The sequence below is a fragment of the Xiphophorus maculatus genome, chromosome 12, assembly GCF_002775205.1.
Source record: "Xiphophorus maculatus strain JP 163 A chromosome 12, X_maculatus-5.0-male, whole genome shotgun sequence".
NCBI classification, from domain to species: Eukaryota; Metazoa; Chordata; class Actinopteri; order Cyprinodontiformes; family Poeciliidae; genus Xiphophorus; species Xiphophorus maculatus.
This window is the reverse complement of record NC_036454.1, coordinates 14,703,140-14,723,225: the sequence shown is the minus strand read 5'-3', so window position 1 is coordinate 14,723,225 and position 20,086 is coordinate 14,703,140. Positions and strand designations below refer to the sequence as shown.

The 20,086-nt window shown below is 38.6% G+C and overlaps 1 protein-coding gene across 3 annotated transcripts; it reads right to left on the bottom strand.

The window, feature by feature from the left end:
• Positions 1-73: 73 nt before the first annotated feature.
• Positions 74-19,602, bottom strand: rnf122 (ring finger protein 122). 3 transcript variants are annotated; one of them, XM_023344113.1, is made up of 7 exons: positions 19,358-19,601; positions 19,156-19,239; positions 11,081-11,237; positions 3,497-3,542; positions 3,373-3,414; positions 3,206-3,288; positions 74-2,013 (listed from the first exon to the last, which is right to left on the bottom strand). In XM_023344113.1, exons 2-7 carry the CDS (start codon positions 19,178-19,180, stop codon positions 1,899-1,901), a joined length of 468 nt encoding a protein of 155 aa, XP_023199881.1. In that variant the 5' UTR covers positions 19,181-19,239; positions 19,358-19,601; the 3' UTR covers positions 74-1,898. The 3 variants fall into 3 exon arrangements, with proteins under 3 accessions (XP_023199881.1, XP_023199882.1, XP_005794984.1); XM_023344114.1 differs by having other exon boundaries at positions 3,206-3,285; positions 19,156-19,602; XM_005794927.2 differs by having other exon boundaries at positions 19,156-19,601.
• Positions 19,603-20,086: the final 484 nt, after the last annotated feature.

Here is a 20,086-nt window from a genome sequence, read left to right as displayed (position 1 = left end):
TTGGGTTTTCTACTGTTGCACCATTTCACCTGAAGATGGCGCCACATTCACGGGTAAAGAACCAAGCAAAAAGCTGAGCAAACAACTTTATTTTTTGACTTTTTTCAAGTATTTACATCTGTTGTTTTATAAAAGGTAGAATGTGACCGGAGTCAGAGTGAACATTTGTATTACTTTTTTTTTTTTGACAAAAATGCAACAGAATCACCTTTTACCCACATCTTTTTATTATCATTTATTTTTACTTCACTCAGCATTTTAATCACAGTGCAGGTGTCTGTTGTGACCCAACAATGTGCTTTGTGAGTTTTGAGCTCAATTCAGGCAGTATTACGCTTTTAAGATATAAAAGACAACTAGGGAGGAATGCAAAGGAGAATCATGACAAATGAAAACACAGTAAGGCTGGATTTCTGTTTTCCTTCCTCAACTTCTTCAATTTATACAATTAGAACGTTTTCTGCAATTAGTGCAATCTGTAAAAAATTATCAACATTGTTTTAACGAACTTAAAATGGTGAATTTGGGTTATGTGCAGAAAAACAAACTGCTTATTTCACAGTTTAAAGAAACGAGAAAAGAACATTTCAAGATCAACTGTATTTTTAAAATAAAATCATACAATTCGAGAGAAAAAAATTAATTTCAGTCTCACTTTTACCTTGAAATAGTATTTCAGCGTAATATAAAAACATTCAACTCAACTTTATTCTTGAAATTAGAACTTCAATTTTCTTGACATGTGAAATTTATTCTTTACAACCAAAAGGTTATTTAAACTAATACAGAATAAAAACATGAATTCAGTTTCACAAGAAGGGAGCTGAGGCAGATTTGCTTCCGAATAAATGGAGGTGGCGGCAATTTATCTCACAAACAAATAAAATAAAAGAGTGACTTTTAATCTATCTTTTTAAAGTTTGTTCATGTAATCCTTACTTAGTCCTCTAAAAAGCTTTAATTATTATTTATAACAGTGAGAAACTTTGTGATTTCTTCCATCCATCTCAACACAAACACGTATCTGGGCAGTAATAAATGTGTCGTGAACATCTGAATAATTTACAGTATCCATAACTGGGTGTCGGGATAAAGACTGGACCTCTTGAAATTAGTTGTATTTTCTTGCACTGTAAAAAAAAGAGAGTCTAATTTAAAATACTGATAGCTGTATTTATACAATAAACAGTAAAATTTTGGCAATTGGAGACATTTTTGACAGTGTGCTTAAGACTTTTTCCCAATGGAAAAAGGGAAATTAATTATATAGACCCACAAATTACATTGACATAATCTTTAAATACCGTTTAACAACAGGGGATTACATTTAGCCTTTAGAAAAGCTCATCGCTCTTATTCTACCTGTCCTTTTTATGTTTTTTTGTTTTACAATTTACAGACACAGACTTTTGTCTGCATGTGGCTTTTATTCCCCCTCAGATCTCCTCATCTGAAAGGCGTTGCCTGCTGGTGTTGTTGTTTCTCCACACGGGATTCGGCGGGTACGGATATAATTTCATGCCTGTGCCCACTGTGACATGCAGGGCTGGAGCGCCGACTCCTCGACGAAGCGCGTTTCTTCCCGTCAATGCTCATTTTCGTCCACGTGGCGATGGAACAGCTGCCTCCTCCGCCTCAGTGACGCCGTTGGCCTCGTTGCAGGCAGCAGCCGAGGATGTGGAGGAACGGGTGCAGGGAGGGAGGGATGCTGAAGGAAGAGTGTGTGTGTGGGCGGCTGAGGAAAATCTCACAGCAACCTTCAGGGGTTTTTTCTCCAGGTGGTATCTAGGTTACCCTGTGTTGGTGCTTCGCCGTGTGTCCGCGGCATGTCTCTGCTCTCGCTGGTCATGATGTAGCTGAGCACCGGCCTCCCACCCAGGCTGGCAGGGCTTCAAAGGCTATACCAGTTCATCAAGCAGAGTCCCAATGCTGTGATGCTGCTCGGGGGGGCCCGCTATGGGTTTGTTGCACATGGGGCACACGCAGCGCACCTCCAGCCATTTTACAAGACACCTGCAAAGAAGAAGAAACACATGCTAATAGATAAATGATATTAGCATTACAAGAAAATGGTTTTCAACCATAGATGATTGGATGGATAATCATAAAACCGAACAATTTAGTCTATGGTGGCAAAGTTTGGAAGACCAAGCTTGATAAAACCACTTTTTTATTGTAACTACACTTTATTATTATATTTTTATTTCATTTATTTGTATTTCTTACTATTTATTTCCTTTTTTTTTTAGTAATGTTTCTCTGGGAAATGGAGTTGTAACCAGGGATATCTGAGGTTTAGTATCAGTCGGTACCGATCCGATACAGAAAAAACAGAGCTGAACTGACTTAAAACATGTCTCTTTAAAAAAAACAAAAAACACAGACATAAATATACTGAATTACAAATGTATTTAATAACTCTGCACCAGTACAGCACGCCTAAATACACCAATAGCTTGTTCAAACATATAAAGACAACACAACTTTAGTTTGTTCAGCCAGTGCAGTTAGGAATTTTATATCATGTAAAATAAATTATAAAGTATGACGTCGCTCAGGGCTCAAAGTATAGAATTAGACTGAACAGATCCCCCCATATGGATTGGGGACATTGTCACTGATACCCGATCTTTAATCTTTCAAGATCTAGTTTTCTTCTTAAGTATGGAAATTGGCATTATGATATGTTTTGTAATCTACTTTTTAAAAATGTATTTAATTTAAGTAATCATCTAAACATCACCTATTATTATCAGTGGAACTGGTGGATGAAACATTGTTCATTCAGTTTCATTTTTAGGTTGACTGGTAATAAAGCCTACTAAATGTTAAGTTTGAATGAGTATTTCACTAGTAATCTTGTTTTAATTTGGTGCTTGTTGTACCATAAGTAGTGAAACCTGGCCCTGGTTTGCATTCTGCATTTTTCTGCCTGAAAACAAAAATGACATCTGTGGGCAATGCACAACATACATTTAAAGAGAAGAGAAACAAACAAACAAAACATAAGAGTCATGGATTACTTAGCCGTTCTTAAGCAATCTTATTTAATTCCCAATCACACGATGTTAAAACCTTAAAAACCCTTCTCTCTCTCGCTTCTGACCTCTGACCTTCCCAACAACCCAGACAGATTTAGCTTTAGCGAGTCGCGTGTGAGGTGGCGAACAAGCACGAAGAAAGACTCCACTGTGCTCCTACTCACTTCCTGTGGAAAGCATGTTGGCATGGTAACACCCCCAGCTCGTCTTTCACTTTAAAGTCCTCCAGACACACGGCGCACGTCTGCTGCAAGAGTCACAAACAAGACGAAGTGAGAACTGGCAATCATTCCAAAATTACCCACTAACACCAGGCAGAAATCAAACCTACCCCATGAAGATTTAACTTTTTTGGATCTCCTTTTAGCACCACCTGTAGAGGTAACAAACGCACACCTTGATATGTGATGTTGTGTGGGATTCGCCATGCTGCTGGGTTTTACCTCCTGCCTTACCTCTCTGTATCCAAAGCGTTCACTCTGTGCTTGGTGGCGCAGCTTGCTGTCAACGAGAAAAGGAAAATATTTCAATCAATCAATTGATCTGGCAGATCGGAATGCTGTAGATCATAAAAACGCACAAAAAATACAAAGTCATGAAACGCATAGTCAACAATTGAAGCATAACATTTTGTCTAGTGGCGTTACTACACATCAGAATGTTTATCAATGTGCCTGGATTTAAAGGAAGTCAGTGTTTCAGCTGTTCTGCAGTTTTCAGGAAGTTTGGTCCAGATTCGTGGAGCATAGAAGCTGAATGCTGCTTCTCCATGTTTGGTTGTTTGGATCAGAGAGTTGTGGAAAATTTCAAAAAGGTAGAAAATATTACAATTACAAGAATGTTTATGATTAATAAACAATTGGCAGGAAAAACAAGAAACTGTACTCTGGAGAAGTCTTATTCCTTTGTACCTTTGCATAGCATGACCCTTTTAAATCTTTTAAAGTTGGTCTTGATCAATAGCTCTCCAGGATTTTTGAAGGTCATTCAAAGTTTTTCTTCCGTTGTCTAAAACCTGATCATGACATCATGTTGTGTCCATTATGCAATCCCTCATTTTATGTTATAATTTTTTATTTAAATGTCATTATTTTTGTAGAGATCAGTTTTTAGTCTGACATTTTTGTATATGGTTAATAAAGCTAAATTTTATTGATAAATTATAAAACAGTTAAGACATCTAGAACAAGTGTAAAAAAATATCAGTTTGCCGTATTTAAGAAATAAAATAAAATAGAACAGAATCGATATTACCATTGTAACAATGAAACATTGTACTACAAAATTTGGGTGCAATTCTCCAGATAAAACAACGTCTAACTTAAAAAAAATACTATGAATATTTGCTTATATTGCACTTATCCCTTGATTTAAAAAAAATGTAAGCTAAGAAAAAAATTAAATAGACATTTTAAAAAAAAAAGACGATGGCTGACGAATCTGAATCAAGCAGCTTATGTTTTAGTTCCAGAGTTAAATTGTTGTTAGTTAAATTGCGCCGACGATCCAGCCAAATTTCCAGTACCGTAATTCCACCACACTTTGCGCTATCTGAAAAATTCCAACGGTTTCTGAAAGGGGATAAGTTGCGCTCTCCAGCCAATATCGGGTTGTTACGGTAATTTCACCCCGACCCGCAGCAGAAAGCGTAATTAATTCCAGGGGCACGGTACATTGCGAAAATGGCTTGCTAGATATGGAAAGTTCCAGTTGTTATGGATAAATGGGCAAATATATTTACTCACAGGACATTTAAAGAACTGTGTACAATTAAAATAAGTACAGATATCCAGCCGGAGATTTGAAATTTGGGTCTTTTAAACAACTACAGTGGCTACAAGCAAAATTTGCCTCGTATTATCAAACACACATGAACAGTTGTGGAGCGACGCCCAGAATGCAACAGCACACACACACACACACACACACACACATACACCCACACACACACAAAACACAGCTAATGAGTACGTAAAGTCTTTGAATCACTGCTCCACCCCCCCCAAAAAACCAACAATGGAGAGCAGATCCTTATCGCTTGGCGAGCCGCCGCGGTTCGACCAGCTATTTTTGGCCTCCTGTTTTTACACAACTAAACTTAGACCCAAATATCCGCCACTGTCTGCAGTTGGGGCCTGACATTACGACTGCAGCTCCAACCTCTGAGACTGGAAGCAAAACTAACACCTACTAAATTCAAATCGTGAAATATAAATGCAGAGAATACATATAAAGTGGAGAAAGCAGGAGTGAGGAAATGACAGTTATTAGTTGTTTGTCTAGCCTGGTTTATTGTTTACGCCGACTGCCGCTAACAGCGCTTCACATGAACAATGTGAGGATACACAGTTTAAATCCGCTGAGATTTCCCATGGGTGGAAAATGACGTGGAGAAGGAGAAAAGGGGGACGGGAGCGAAGATTTCACTGCTTCATCTGAAAAAGAAAATTAATTTGAAAGAACTGTTCGCAGGGGCGTTTTACTTCGCATGATTTTGAAAAGGCGGAGGTCGTTATGTACTTTCCTGTCACCTGGCGCCATTTTACTGCACAATCAAGTAACTACTATATATATATATATATATATATATATATATATATATATATATATATATATATATATATATATATATATATATATATCAAAATATTTAACACTGCTTAAATATCTCAGAAATGAGATTCATTACTTATGGAGTAAATATTTAGAGATTTTACTTTTCGCAATTTTAATGATTGTGGCTTTAAAGAAAACCTCAAAAAGTGTCTCAGAAACTTGGAATATCACATTAGACCAATCAAAAATGGATGTTTTAAGCAAAAAATTTGGTATGTACATTTCTATGCCCTTGATATTTGAATTACTGCATCCATGTGGCGTGACATGGAGGCGATCAGCCTGTGGCGCTGCGTAGGTGTAATGGAAACCTAGGCTGCTTTGATAGCTGCCTTGTTGGATCTGGTGTCTCATCTTCCTCTTGACAACAGCCCATTGATTTTCTGTGAGGTTAAAGGTCAGGGGAGTTTGCTGGCCAATCGATAACAGGACCACCGTGGTGACTTAACCAGCTTTTGATTCCTTTGGCAGTGTGATCAGGTGCCAAGTCCTGATAGGAAATAAAATCAGCATTTCTGCATACAGCTTGTCAGCAGAAGGAAGTGCTCTAGTGTTTCCTGGTAGGTGCTGGATTGACTGAGGACGTCAGAAAACACAACAGGCCAGAACCAGCAGATGACATGGCGACCCAAACCACAACCCAGTGGAAACGTCATGACTCGGATTTTATGTTTCTGAGCTCTTTCTAAAAAGTTAGATACCTTAATTTCCTAATTCAACACTTGTACAGTTTTTCCTAACAAGTTTTCCTTCCACTTAACTTTCCATTATTATGCTTAAAAATAGCAAGGTGAATAGCCAGCTTTGTAAGCAGTTCCGCCTTGTGGTTAGCCTCCTTCCACTTGATTCTGATCATCATACTTTAATATGTTGGTGTTAAAAATAATTTAAAAAATTTTTTGTTTGTGATTAGAAAACTGAATTTTCGGTTTTCATTAGCTTTAGGCCATCATTGTCAAAATTGATCTAAACTGTAATAAATCTTTAAATAAGTTTCACTTTTTGAATTTAATTAGTTAAATAATTGAATTTTTTGTTAATATTCTAATTAACTGAGATGCAGGTTTGCCCTGCAGATCTTTTTAAATACTTTACCTTTACTGTGTACAAATTGTGTCATTTTAGAGCCTGAATCAACTTCTCACAGGAAGTAAATATGAGAAGTAAAAGAAACTCTTACTAAAAACCTGAAGCATAACTTCACATCTCCCCACTGAGTTTGCTGGTCCTTAATGCCAGAAGCGAGGCTCACCAGCCTCAAGTAGTTTCATAATTTACACATATCTGTAGTTTTCACTGGTTAGTTTTGTCCGTCAGCTTTCAGAGGCTGATTTTGCACTTTCCGCCGTCCAGTGTTGAGTCCTTGCAGTTTGTTTTCAGATGACTCACCCTCCTTTCAGTCCAGCCTGTTTCACCTCCTCAGCTCTCAGCCGTGAACCCTTCACATCAGAACCGCTCCCTGACCCCACTTTAACTCGGCCTCGAGTCGCAGTGGAAACAAAGTCAGCTTCTCAACATCGAGGCAGATCTCAGTCTCTAAACAATTTCAACAGCGAGCGTTTGTTGTGCTGCGTGGATGAACGGTCCACGACCAGAGTTTTCCTTTCCTTTCCTGAGAGTCCGCTGCCTCTGTTTCTACCTTCACATTGACCTCCAGCATGACCTTTCTGCTGTTTGATTGAATTTCCTAAAACTCTTCACGTCTTATGTGAAGCAGTTCACTTTCTAAACCATTTCAACTGCGACATACAAAGAAGACATTCTCCGTGTTTTTAAGGCTTCTCTGACAGAAAACTTCACATCTTTTTGAATGTGTTGCAGATTATTATTCATTTATTATTATTTAATTCACCATCTTTTTGAAGTATGAAAGTATGCAATCATAAACAAAGAACAACTGGAGCAGGTGAAGGTGTTGGCTGTTGGCTGCAGTCAGAAATCTTGTATTTTCATCCTTTTTGCAACACTGAAAAAACACAAAATTTTACCAAGGATTTCTGCTCTACTTTCTACTAAAAATATCTTACTGCACTTGAAATAGGATAATATCTTACAAGTAACTTTTCAGCAAGAATTAGGAGTCAGTATTTCCTTAATTTTGATGAAAAAGTACTAGTTTCATTGGCAGATAATTTCACTTATTAAAAGTGAAATAATCTGTTTTGATTAACAACTTATAATAAAACAATAACTTGTTTTATTTATTTATTTTGGATATTTAAAATGTCTTAAAGTTCCAGTGTTAAGTGTTCATTAGAAATTGAAGTTTATTCATCTTTGAAAGGATCTATTTGCGTTACTATGCTGTTGTTTTTATATTACTTAAAAATGGTCCCAAAGCAACAATATTATTGTTTATTGCAATAACTTCCAAGACAATTTGATGATGCAAAAGCACTCCCCGCTGGTTTATTTTAGTAAAATGAAACGGAGACCATTAACTAAAATTTAGAAGATTTTAAGTGGTGGTCAGACCAGGCCTGTGAAAATTTTTGATTTTAAAAAGCCAAGATTGCATTTTGTTCTCTTTTGATTTTATATCTTGATAGGTGCTTTATAACAAAAAAATAGTTTAACTTTGAAGACAAAACACAAAAAATTGATTTCCAGAGTTTAAACTTCACCAGTTTAAGAAATAAAATCTGATTCAAGTTCAAATAATAATTTCCGAGTCGTATATTGTTCTTTTGTCTGAAAAGGTGAAATCGTTTTTATTCCTTAAACTGGGAACAACTAAAACCTCTAAAAGGCAGACAAAGAGAGCCTTTAAAGACTCTTCACTCTTTAAAGTAAAAAAAAAAATCACAAACTCACACCCAGGATTGCCAGAGACACTGGTTGAGATAGCAGAAAACCTTGAATGAGATGATTCACCTGCTCTATAAATAAATTCACAATCCCACGTCTAACAAAGATCGTCTAAGTTAATGCAGCTGAAGGAAGTGACTCAGAGACTGTGACTCATGGACGAGAACTTCGAGGAAAACAGAAGTGATGCGAGAGTTTAACAACACAGCCAGGGGTCAAAGGTCTGTCTGACAACAAATTAGTTCAAATATGATACTTTATGATTTCCACCAGATACTGACCGGGGTAAACTAAAACTAAAAATACAACAACAAGGCAAACAATCCAGATGCTCTTCAGTAATAGTTTAATTTTTAATTTATTCATTAAAATCAGATTTAAGATAAAATTAAATTACATTTAAAGGGACCTACTGTGCAAAATTCATATTTTGTACGTTTTTCTTCTTCCTTTTGAGTCTCTACTGCTTCTACAAACAGCCAAAAGACACTCAGCTATTTTTTAGCAATAGGTTGATGTTTTTTCGTTGTCTGGGAAATGAAGCATTTCAAAAACCTCGACGGGCTACCAAAGTGGAGCTCCAGCACGTTTAATCAGCTGGTTTTACTGCTGTACAATGGCTGCTGGAAAAGACAAGTGTTTTGTTGTTGACTTAATATTCAGAAACCACTTGCTGTATTCCTGTTGGTTGTGCAGGAGGCTCTACTTCTGCTAATCAAAGATGTGTGATTGTATAATTGTGCATGCGTTTGCCGCCATTTTCACATTTGAGTGTACATGTTGAGTTGGGGGCATGGCCAACCACAACTTATTTGGATTTAAAGTGATAAGACGCCCCAAAATATCTCTTTCTGAAAGGATCTCAGAATAGACTGAGAAGATTAAAATCTCATTATCCAAGAATGATTTTCTGGAGAAAAAAATTTCAAGGAATGTTCTGTTAATATAATAGGTCCCCTTTAAATGTCTTGATTAAATGCATTTCTTACTTCATGAATTTCAAGAGCCTCATCTCTTGGTTAATAAGGACGTGATTTAACTCCGTTACTGGAAGAACGATGGATGGAGAGTATCCGCCTCGTGTCACTCAGCCGGACAGGACTTTTGTCCTTTCTGCTTCCAGCTGACACATGTCTAAACCTGAGACATTTTGATCCCTTTGAACAGGATTTCATTATCCCCCGGTCTAAAAATATCCCTCTGCAACACCAAACGCCAGGCAATTTGCTAAATACGGAGCCGTCCAGGCAAATCCCTCCCACAGGTGTCGGTGTTTCCTGGTGAGCTTGTGTGCGCTCCCACTGTGAGCTATTCAGGCGACGGTTATTCTGAGCTCATCGCTGTCCTCACACATTGTGGCCAGCGGCTTCCTGTTGCCTCACATCCCGTCCTTTGGACACATACGTCTCCGGGTCTCATCAGGGGAGTTCACAGTCAACAGCAGGAGAGGTCACCATGTTCTCCTTTGTTTCCCTCCCCTCCCTCACCGCGTTTCTCGCCTTTACACACACACGCGCACACAATGTCTCTCTGTTAGCAGATTTAAAAAAAGGGACGGATCTGTCAGGCTGTTGATCGCCTGACTCTTCCATCACCGACTCTTGTTTTCCAGAAAATGACTCAATAACCTTTGGCTGAATTGTGATGAAATTGTCACATTTATTTCCCGCATGTCATTAAATGTAATGACTCTGGCATTTTATTTAGTGTTTTGAAGTTAAATTGTTATCAATTCATCCACTGTCTACTCCTGCTTATGCCTGTAAGGTCACATGTGGGGTCTGGTGCCAGTCTCTTGCAGGCTGTGAGGGCTCACAGACAGAAACAACCATGTCTGCACAGACACATACCTAGAGGAAGTTTTAGATGTACTTTTTAGATTTACTGATAACCCATGAGTGTGTTTTTGAACTATGGAGGAAGCTGGAGTACCTGAAGGGAAGCAGAAAAGGGGAAACCAGGAGCTTCCAGCTGCCAGGTAACAGTGCTACCGACCATAACACAACACACTGTTCCTGTTAATCGGCGTGTTAGGATCATAAACATTGACATTATATTTGAAAAAACAAAAACTGCAGGTCGTACACCTTGACGTTTCTCATATTGGTCACATTTCAATCACAAATGTCTCTATAATTTATTGGGATTTGGCTGCTGGAGTTATTGATCCGAGTCTTTTTACTGATTAATATTGACGGCTCTTCATTGGAAAAAAGCTCGAGTTCAGTCAAATTGCTTCTATGAGCTTTAATTTTAAGTCCTGCCATGAATCTTAAATCTTCTGCAGCCTTTAGTTTGCCTTGCATTTAGCTCTGTCTGTCTTCCCATTAACCCTCCACTGCCTTCAGTCCCCATGTTGAACGTGGCAGAGGCACACAAAGTGTAAGCAAAAATGTCTACTAAATTAGCCACTTTAATAGCTTTTGAAAAATCAAAAAAATATACAAATGGTTTTTAAATCCGTGTCATTTTCCTGTTAAAATAAACATGTAAGTAGCTAATTTAGCTTGACTTTCAGATACACAACATTAATATTATTGCTCGTTTGAGTCAGAATTTAGCTAATTCTTTTTGAGTGGTTGTATTTGATCGGTTAAATCACGTATTTCTCTTACCTGATGAAATAGCAGCAGAAGATGAGGCTCAAGATGAAGACGAAGATGCCTGTCCCGAAGATGACCATGTAGATGTTGAGGGGCAGGTCCTGGAAGGTGATGGGCGGCATGGTGCACGACTTGTTTGAGTAAACCACTCCCAGACCACAGAAGCACCCTAAGCAAGGACAGAGAGAGGACTAACTGAATTATTTACATATAGGTAAAAGATGGCCTATTATGCTTCCTTGAACAGCCTAGGATCGGTCTATGCAAAACATGTTCATTACATTTTTTGCATAAAATCATTCTTAGGTAATGAGATGTTCTGCCTATTTTGAGCTCCTGTCAGAATGAGCTGTTTTAGGGCCTCAAAAAGCTAAAAAACATTTACACTGAAAATGGATGCAAACAGATGCGCAATTATACAACAGTAGATATTTGAAAAGCAGAAGTAGAGCCTCCTGCACAACCTACAAGAATGCACAAGAGGAAAGTGGTTTCCGAGCGGCACGTCAACAACTAAAAACTTGTCTTTTCAAGCAGCCATTGTGCAGCGCAGATAGCAATAAAACCAGCTGACCAAAGGTGCTGGAGCTCCACTTTGGTGACCCGTCGAATGTGACTTAGCAATCGGGAGTTTATTTTTTAAACTGCTTAATTTCCAGACACCAAAAAACAATAACCTATTGCCAAAAAACAGCTGAGTGTCTTTTTAAGCACTTTAGCTGTTTTTAGAAGCAGTGTTGACTCTAGTGGAAGAAGTGAAACGTGCAAAATATGAATTTATGCATAATAGGTCCCTTTAAATGTAATTTAATTTGATCTTGAATCTGATTTTAATGAATAAAGACCATCTAGACTTCTTGCGTTGTTGTAGTTTCAGCACAAATACTCTGAATTCAATGTTATTGTTTATGTTGACCCTGTTTATCCCGGTCAGTATCTGGTTGGGGTTGCTAGGTAACGGCACACTGCCAGTTAATTGTGACTCAACAATCGGGAGGTTTTTGAAGCAACTCATTTTCCAGAATACAAAAAAACATTAACTTATTTCCAAAAACAAAAAGGCTGGGTGGTTTTTCTAAGCGTTTGTTTTTGGAAGCAGTTGAGCACCAAAGGGAAGTAAAAAAAAACACGCTAAAAGTTAATTCTGTATAATAGGTCCACTTTAAAGAAGAATGCGCCTGAATAAAACAACTGAATGCAAAGAATGTACATAACAGACTTTGTTGTTTGAAATATAACTAACCACATATGTTTAATTACAATCTTTCTCTGTCCAGACACCAAACCATAAGGTCAGAGCAGCATTTAAACTATTCTAAAAAAAAAGAAGTCACAATTCATTTATAATTCTTTATGTTTTCATTCCAAGGAGCCATACTTTCCTTTCTTTGATTTTTTTTTTTTTTTTAGTATTTGTGGTTTTATTGTTGCTTGAAAAAGTTTTTCCATGTCGTGTTTTTGATTTGTGACATTAGGATTTTGCCACATCAGTTTGTTCATTTGTGTCTAATTTCTTATTTTAATATTATTATTTCTTGTGGTCCTTCATGCATTTTTGCTTTATTAACTTATGTCGGTTTCAGGTTGTTTCCCACGTGGTTTGTGGTTCCTTCTGAGTCTCCTCTTGTATTAATAAGGTTATGTTTTTTACGTCGTTATAATTCCACACCAGAAGAAGGCAGACAAAGTAAATCAGGACATAAACAATGGCTAAAAATTATAATTCTGAAATTATGAAAGAAGTCTGTGTGGGTGAAGTGCATCACAATCTAACCACTCCTGGTCCAACACATCCAGACTTCTCTACAGAAGTTGCAGTCCCATTAGCTCTGCTTTCTTTGTGTTTTTATAATTTTATGACAATCCTGTCTCCTCCTGAATAAACTTTAAAATCGATCCATTGACAACCGTTCACATAGAAATCTGATTGCAGTCGCATTTCTTTAGTCGTATCAACATCCACACACACGCACGCACACACACACAAAAAAGCAAATTTTTGCATAAAAATATGAATTGAGCATCAAGTCCTGCTGTGTGAACGTAACCTTAGAGACCCTTCCTCTGTTTCCCCGCTTTCATTCTGCCACAGCTGTTCCTCATCACCCCCAGTTAGCTGCTCTAGTCCCTTCATTGTTCTGCTCCCCTGCCTCAGTATTTAAGCTTCTGGTTTTTGATTGTTCCTTACTGGATTCCTCAGTTACTCTGCCACTGCTCTTCCTGCGATTCTCGCTGTAAGTTCTTCTGTTATTTATTGTTTAAATCAGGGTTTCCCCTAGAAAAGTTTCTAATCCTGGTAGTTTGGGCACCAGCTTGGTGCACACTGGAGGAAACCCTGTTAAAACATTTCCTCTTGTTACATTCAGTCTCTGCGCTTGGGTTCTTTATTAACCTTCAAACATGACCAATCGTAGTTGATCACTGAAGAGTTTTATTTGGACTTTTGCTGCTTCTTCACTCATTTTTGTCAAGAATCTGGACATTTTCAGAGGAATGTTTTTGTTTTTTACGCCTTTTGAACCTAACCTATGATTCATTCGAAGCTCTACTAAACTCTAGGAATAAAACGCTGTTATGTTAACCTACATGATATTGACAAAAGGATTGGGTCGCCCCTCCAAATTATTAAATTCAGGTATTCCAACCACCTCAGTCACAACAGAAGTATATTGTAATCAGAAATTCTGACTTCCCAGTTTCTAAAAATTAACTGGAATGCCCTCCAAAGTCGGATTTCCCATTAGGAAGCTGGGAGAGGTTTGTAAAGTACACAAACATTTTACTCAAGTAGGAGTAGCACTGCTTCAACTTATTTTTACTCAAGTAAAAGTAAAAAGTAGCCATCCAAGAAATTACTCAAAAGTGAAAAAGTATTTGGTAAAAAGTTTACTCTCAAGTTCTGAGTAACTGGTCAAATTGTCAATCATTTAATATTTTAAAATTACATAATCAGACGGACAAAAATATAAAATTAAGTGGAAATTTTGATATTTTCAGGACAAAAATGAAAATAATTTATATAAGTTACAAAAAAATTTTAAAATTGGGCAAAAGAAAATTTGTCCAAATCAGTTTCTTTCAATAAAAAATGTATGAAACTTTAAAAAAAAAAACTACAGGTGTGTGACTATGTCTGGTGAATTTTTAGCTGAAAGGTGTTTGTTTTTCAATCCAGAAATTTCACTCAAGTAAAAGTAGCAATACTTCATAATAAAATTACTGAATTAAAAAAATACAGCATAGTAAAATTACTACTAAAAGTACATTTTTTCAAAAAGGTTACTTAGGTAAATGTAATTGAGTAAATGATAGTAACTAGTATATTTGATGGTAACTAATTGTAGTTATTATCAATCTCTGGCAACTATAAACTGAACAAATCAAAAGTTATAAGTGAAAGATTTAAGAGACGTTTATAAGAACTAATGAAAACGATGTTTAAGGGCGTTGCCATGTTGAAATCCCAACTTCTTAACTAGAACGCTGTTACTTTGACTTCCCAGGTAACCTGAACGCATCATAACATCCATTTTCTAGGGATGCTGTCTGCTTCTCCAAACATTTGTGAAAGAATGGGTCACTCTCAAAAGTTCAATTAATCCAGAAAATACAGAAAGGAAGTTTCTGGTTTTAAAGGGACAAAGCTGTATGTGTACTTGCACTTGAAAATTAACAGGCAGTGCACTTACACTGAGAACAACCTCAAGTTTCCATAAGAGAGGAAAGGGGGAGAATAAACACATGCAGACAGAAAAGCAGCGAATTAGACGGCGAAGAACTACAGCAGTCGGTATCTGCATGAGGCTGATGTTAGGGTCACGTTAACCCAGTGAGAGATGATGAGTCAGAGGCTGCTGAAATAAGTTTCTTTTGCTTAGACTGAAGGCTGAGAAATTCTGCAGCTTTTCCATCAACATATACAGCAGCTAATGTGTCTTATTAGCTCACCTTGCCTGAGAGGTAATCAGTGAAATCAGTCTGTGGCGTCTGATAAGAAATCTCCAGACTCCTGCTCCTAAAAACCGTCTCATAAGAGGCGTCCTTTGAGGTCACTCCTGTTCACAGAAACACCTTTATATAACGATTCTTAATTATGACAAACTGTTCTTTTTACATCAAAACTGTCAGTCTAATTTCCCTTTGGGGTTATTATGGTTTTATGTAACTCAGTTTAATAAGGACTTTAGCCTGAAAGAAAGAAATGGCCAACTGCGTCTACTCTGTAGGTGTGAATGCGGTCTGAGTTTTTATTTATTTTGATGGATGATGGAGAAGGAAGACGGATAGGTGGATGCAGGATGGAGGAGGAAACTGTGTGAATACACAGTCATTTACATACAAATCAGCTTTACAGCAAAAACTGTAAGTCAGATACACAAACAAAAACTCTACAGTATAACAAGATGTGTTTGTAAGCACATCAATGTCAGTTACTTCCTCCTGAAATTGGAATATAAATTACAACATTTTGTCGAGGAAAAAACGGCAAACAATAAAAAATAAAAAAAAAACACAAATCCAAACATGAAACCTGGAACCAATTAGAGCAGGGAGAAATAAACAACATGTTTCATTTTGGCTGGGATTTAGGCAGCAACATATTAGACGTACTTGCAACATGACATAATGTTGGTGAATGTTTGGCTTGGGTTGCAAACACAAACCTCAGTGAGAAATCAGTCCGGCTACTGGAAAAATATAACATCTGGGGTCTGAAATAATTAATTCGATGAACTGATTAATGAAATAATCATCAACTAATTTAGTAGTCGATTGATCAGAGTATACAGAATGCGGTTTGCTGGAAGAGCAACACAGCCAGAGCAGTAATTAAGACAAAACTGTACAAAAAATACTTAAATAATAAAAAAAACACCTGTCTTTAAATATGTTCTACCCAGAACTCCTCAAGTGGTAGTTTTGGCTTCACCTTGTTCAAACTCAAATTAAAACACCTTTGCCTGTCTTGGGCCTTTGTTTGACATTCAGTTTTTATTATAAGTCAAAAATAAATCAACACTGTATCAGTCAAGCAGAAAGGGCTGAGCTTTTTCACGTGTTGATGTTGGAAGTATTTGCTTTTGCTGCAGATGCATCCTTTAAACACCCATCCTTTTCCAAACTGCACAGCATCCATCCACACATCTCTACTCTGGCTTTTAAAAAACAAAGCTAAATAATGAGAAACACATGTTTCATTGTAAAATATCAGCTGCTTTAGATAGTCCTGCTCGGGGAATATCCCTGAGGATATGACCTCAGCATCCCCACCCCAGGCTGGACGCACACGAGGATGTGAGCATGCAAACAAACAGACGCGTCGACCTCATTTTCTCCCATCACTCAGTCGATCTTTGGGCCCCACACAGAACATCTGAAGACACAGAGGCACGCAAACACCAAAGGACAGACTGAAGGATTTTGTGGCTCTTGCATTCATGTCACTGCACAGATGAGGCCAGAAATCAGCACTGAAGCTGCTGCAGACTCACACACCAAATGTAGGTCATATTAGCAAAAGCTTTCATGCATCTTCATCAGGCAGTGACTAACAGTGCAGGCAGATTTCTTTTGTTTGTTTTCTACCTCTGCATGTGTGGATATCAGACAGCTATGTGTAATATTTTGCTTTGGGTGGAGCCTTGCATGACCACTGACCTATATAACGGCTCTCTCATGAGGCGGCTCGTTGCCATGGCGCCGGGAGTAGCAGATGCAGAGCGAGGACGAAGGCTCTCGCGAGGGAAAGTTCTCATTTTGAGGACAAAGAAAATCTGTGTGAGACAGATTCCTGTGCTGTCATTTATTATTTTTTTAAGGGAGACTGGGAAGCCCCCTCTGTGATTTGGAGGAGCTGCGAAACACCTCGATGGAGGATGTTTCCCTGAGACGGGACGCCGGTGGGAGTTTGTCCTACATACGCCGATTTCACACAACGCTGCCTCTGCTGCTGCCTGCGCTGAAGACAGAACTCCACATCAAATATTCAGCATTTCAGACGAGAGGATAAAACGCAAGCCAGTTCCTGCTGGTCTAACGGAGAAAGTTGAAAAAAATGAAAACGACGACACGTGTGATAAATAAGCAGTAGCAGATAGTCAATAACATGGACAGGTTAAAGTTTATCAATGTAGATGAAGTTTTAAAGAGATACAGGTTCATTCATCCATCCATTTTCTGCACACCCTTGTCCCTGTTGGGGTCGGGAGAGGTGCTGGTGCTTATCTCCAGCGAACGTTTCGGGCGAGAGGCGGGGTTCACCCTGGACAGGTCGCCAGTCTGTCGCAGGGCAACACAGAGACAGACAGGACAAACAACCATGCACACACACACTCACACCTAGGGAGAATTTAGAGAGACCAATTAACCTGACAGTCATGTTTTTGGACTGTGGGAGGAAGCCGGAGTACCCGGAGAGAACCTACGCATGCACAGGGAGAGCATGCAAACTCCATGCAGAAAGACTCCGGGCTGGGAATCGAACCCACGACCTTCTTGCTGCAAGGCAACAGTGCAGCCCGGCTGGAGCCTGCAGCTACGAAAAGGAGCTTTGTGTGAACAGCAGGTGCCTTGATTCCACCAAGCGTTTAGGCACCCCACATTGGTTGCCAATTAGATTAGAGGATTCCTCAAACATGCCTGAAAGAATTTAAGTAACACTCCAGGTATGTTTTTAATGTGGGAATAACATAATAACATGATGTAAAGGTCATTTTTACGTCACAGAGTGCCGCCTTTTCCACGCAGCTCCTCCTTGTTGCTGCAGTCTCCAGCTGAGCTTCCACCTCACAGAACCTTCCTTCCCCCACTCAGCTCCTTCAGACTAGCGGCAGCAGCAATTGTCAAACACCTGGTGGAACTGGAAGTCTACTGAGCTTATCGTAGGAACTACTTTTCAGTCTAAAACTCCTGTTGTAAACAGCATCATGGCGGAGCATTGTTGTAATGATGTGCTGAAGGGGGACTATCGGAAGGAGCAGGAGCTTCTTAGAGGGACGGAGGCCCAATTTCAAGGCATCAAATTACTTTTGAGTCATTTTTCATATGTGCAGCATTTTTAAAACAACTGACGGTAACATAGCTACTTGATTGTGCTATGAAATGGCTCCATGAGCCTGGAAAACACATAACAATGCCCCTTTAACTCTGTGAAAAACTGAAACCTCCTCATACCTGGTTGCACTAGTACAGAGTTTAGCTCTAACTCCGTGATACTGCTTCATTTTTCCAGCAGTGTCCCTCCATGTGCTGCTCTCTGTGTTTGCGGTTGTGCTATGAATAGCAGGGGAGTTGAGCCACACAAAGGGGGAATTGTCTTTTGTCTCAGCACCAACCAACAATCCCCAGACAAGGCTGCTGCATTGAAACATGCAAAGCTAAAGGGAAAAGACCTCCAATCCATCATCTCGACGAGCTCTAGCTGTCACAGTGGGGCACCAAAACATTCGCTGCAACGAACAGAGCCAAAATTAGAAGTTCTGCAAACTTTGCCACCACGAGTGCAGCAAGCCAAGTGGTGAAAGTGATAGGTTGTAGTTAAAGCGAGTCAGTGTTAACAAGATTACCCTGAGATGTTGCAAAGAGAGCACAAAGACGGGCTTTGTGTGGATCCCCGCTGGAACAGCAGGGGATGAAAATAAAGGATCACATTGATTAAAGAGTTCTGTATCCTGCAAATCAATGCAAACATTAATTAAATTCATAGCAAAAATGAAATGAAAGTGACCCAATTTTGGAACAAAGAACCATTTATTACATGACGGGATAGCACACAACTTAGCATGTTGCGATGTTTTTCTAATTAAAAATCATTATAAATGCTATATAATCATACGTACAAATACATTTTATTTGCTTGTATGGAGCACAGAAATATATATTTACAGTTTTAGAGTAATCAATTACTGACTGCCTATTTAAATTGGAAACATTCCCAATGATCTAGGTCATAATAAATCTTGATTAAGTCAAATTAGGTCATATTTCTACAATGACATACCGCCTAGTGTCTCTGGATGTAAATAACAGTTTACTCATCACAGTAAAGCCCCAGACAGACAAAGGTGTTAATATAAATGAATGCTCACCGTTACACCACTGAAACGGGTGCATCAATGCACCAGAGGGAGTCCTTGCCGCCGGGTTCGTGTTTACCAACAAGCCGCAGACGCCTGTGCGGATGAAAGCGCCCAGAAGGCCGGGATGACAGCGGATCAGCTGGGTGAGAGGTGAACCAGACAATAGCACCTGATGAGAGTCCTCAGTGGGAAAAAACGCGATGCTTTTTACCAAATCCCGAAGCTTTGTTGTGTCACATTGCTTGCGCGATAGATCATCTCTGCAGAGTCAAGAAAAGCAGAAACGCTGAAGTGTTTTTTATTATTACTATTATTATTATTTCTTCATTTCATTCTGGCTGCTGTGAGTCGGTTTTTATTAACAGGCGGCATGGCAGTGACCCAGTGGCGGCGGCAGCATCGATATGAGACGGTGGAAACTGGAGCGCTGGCTCTGTGTTGTTTGCTCCCGCCCAGACAGACGCCGCTGACGGGCGGGGAGTCCAATCCGCAGCCCGCCTGTCGGTGCGTTGTTGTGACGGGTGGACTGGGCTGGCTTTCAGGGGCGAATCAGCTAAAACAGGGGGCCCCTCTGGTATTATCAATAATAATAATAATAATGCATTTTATTTGTCAGCATCTTTCAAAACACCCTAGAACACTTTACAAAATTAAAAACATAAATTAAACAGTAAAAAAAAAAAGACTACAAAACCACAAAATAACTAAAAATTGTTTTGACACAAAGGATACTCAAGTAACTGGTCATAAAATCAGATTTTATATTTTAAAATATATCACTAAACAAAACAACTATAAACTTATGTCATTTATATGTGATGTGCCAAACTTTATAAACTGCATAAAATTAATACTTACATTACTCAATGTGTAGCTGTGTCAGTAATATTGTAACTTCCAGTGATAATATAAATGTAATATATAATATAATACATTTATT

Bases quoted from the DNA above. Each gene is read 5' to 3' on its own strand.
- rnf122 (XM_005794927.2), bottom strand. From the start codon at position 19,180: ATGCACCCGTTTCAGTGGTGTAACG. The intron at 11,238-19,155 runs GTGAGCATTCAT...GTCCTTGCTTAG, and splicing joins CCCGTTTCAGTGGTGTAACG to GGTGCTTCTGTGGTCTGGGA. The intron at 3,289-3,372 runs GTAGGTTTGATT...TGACTCTTGCAG, and splicing joins AAAAGTTAAATCTTCATGGG to CAGACGTGCGCCGTGTGTCT.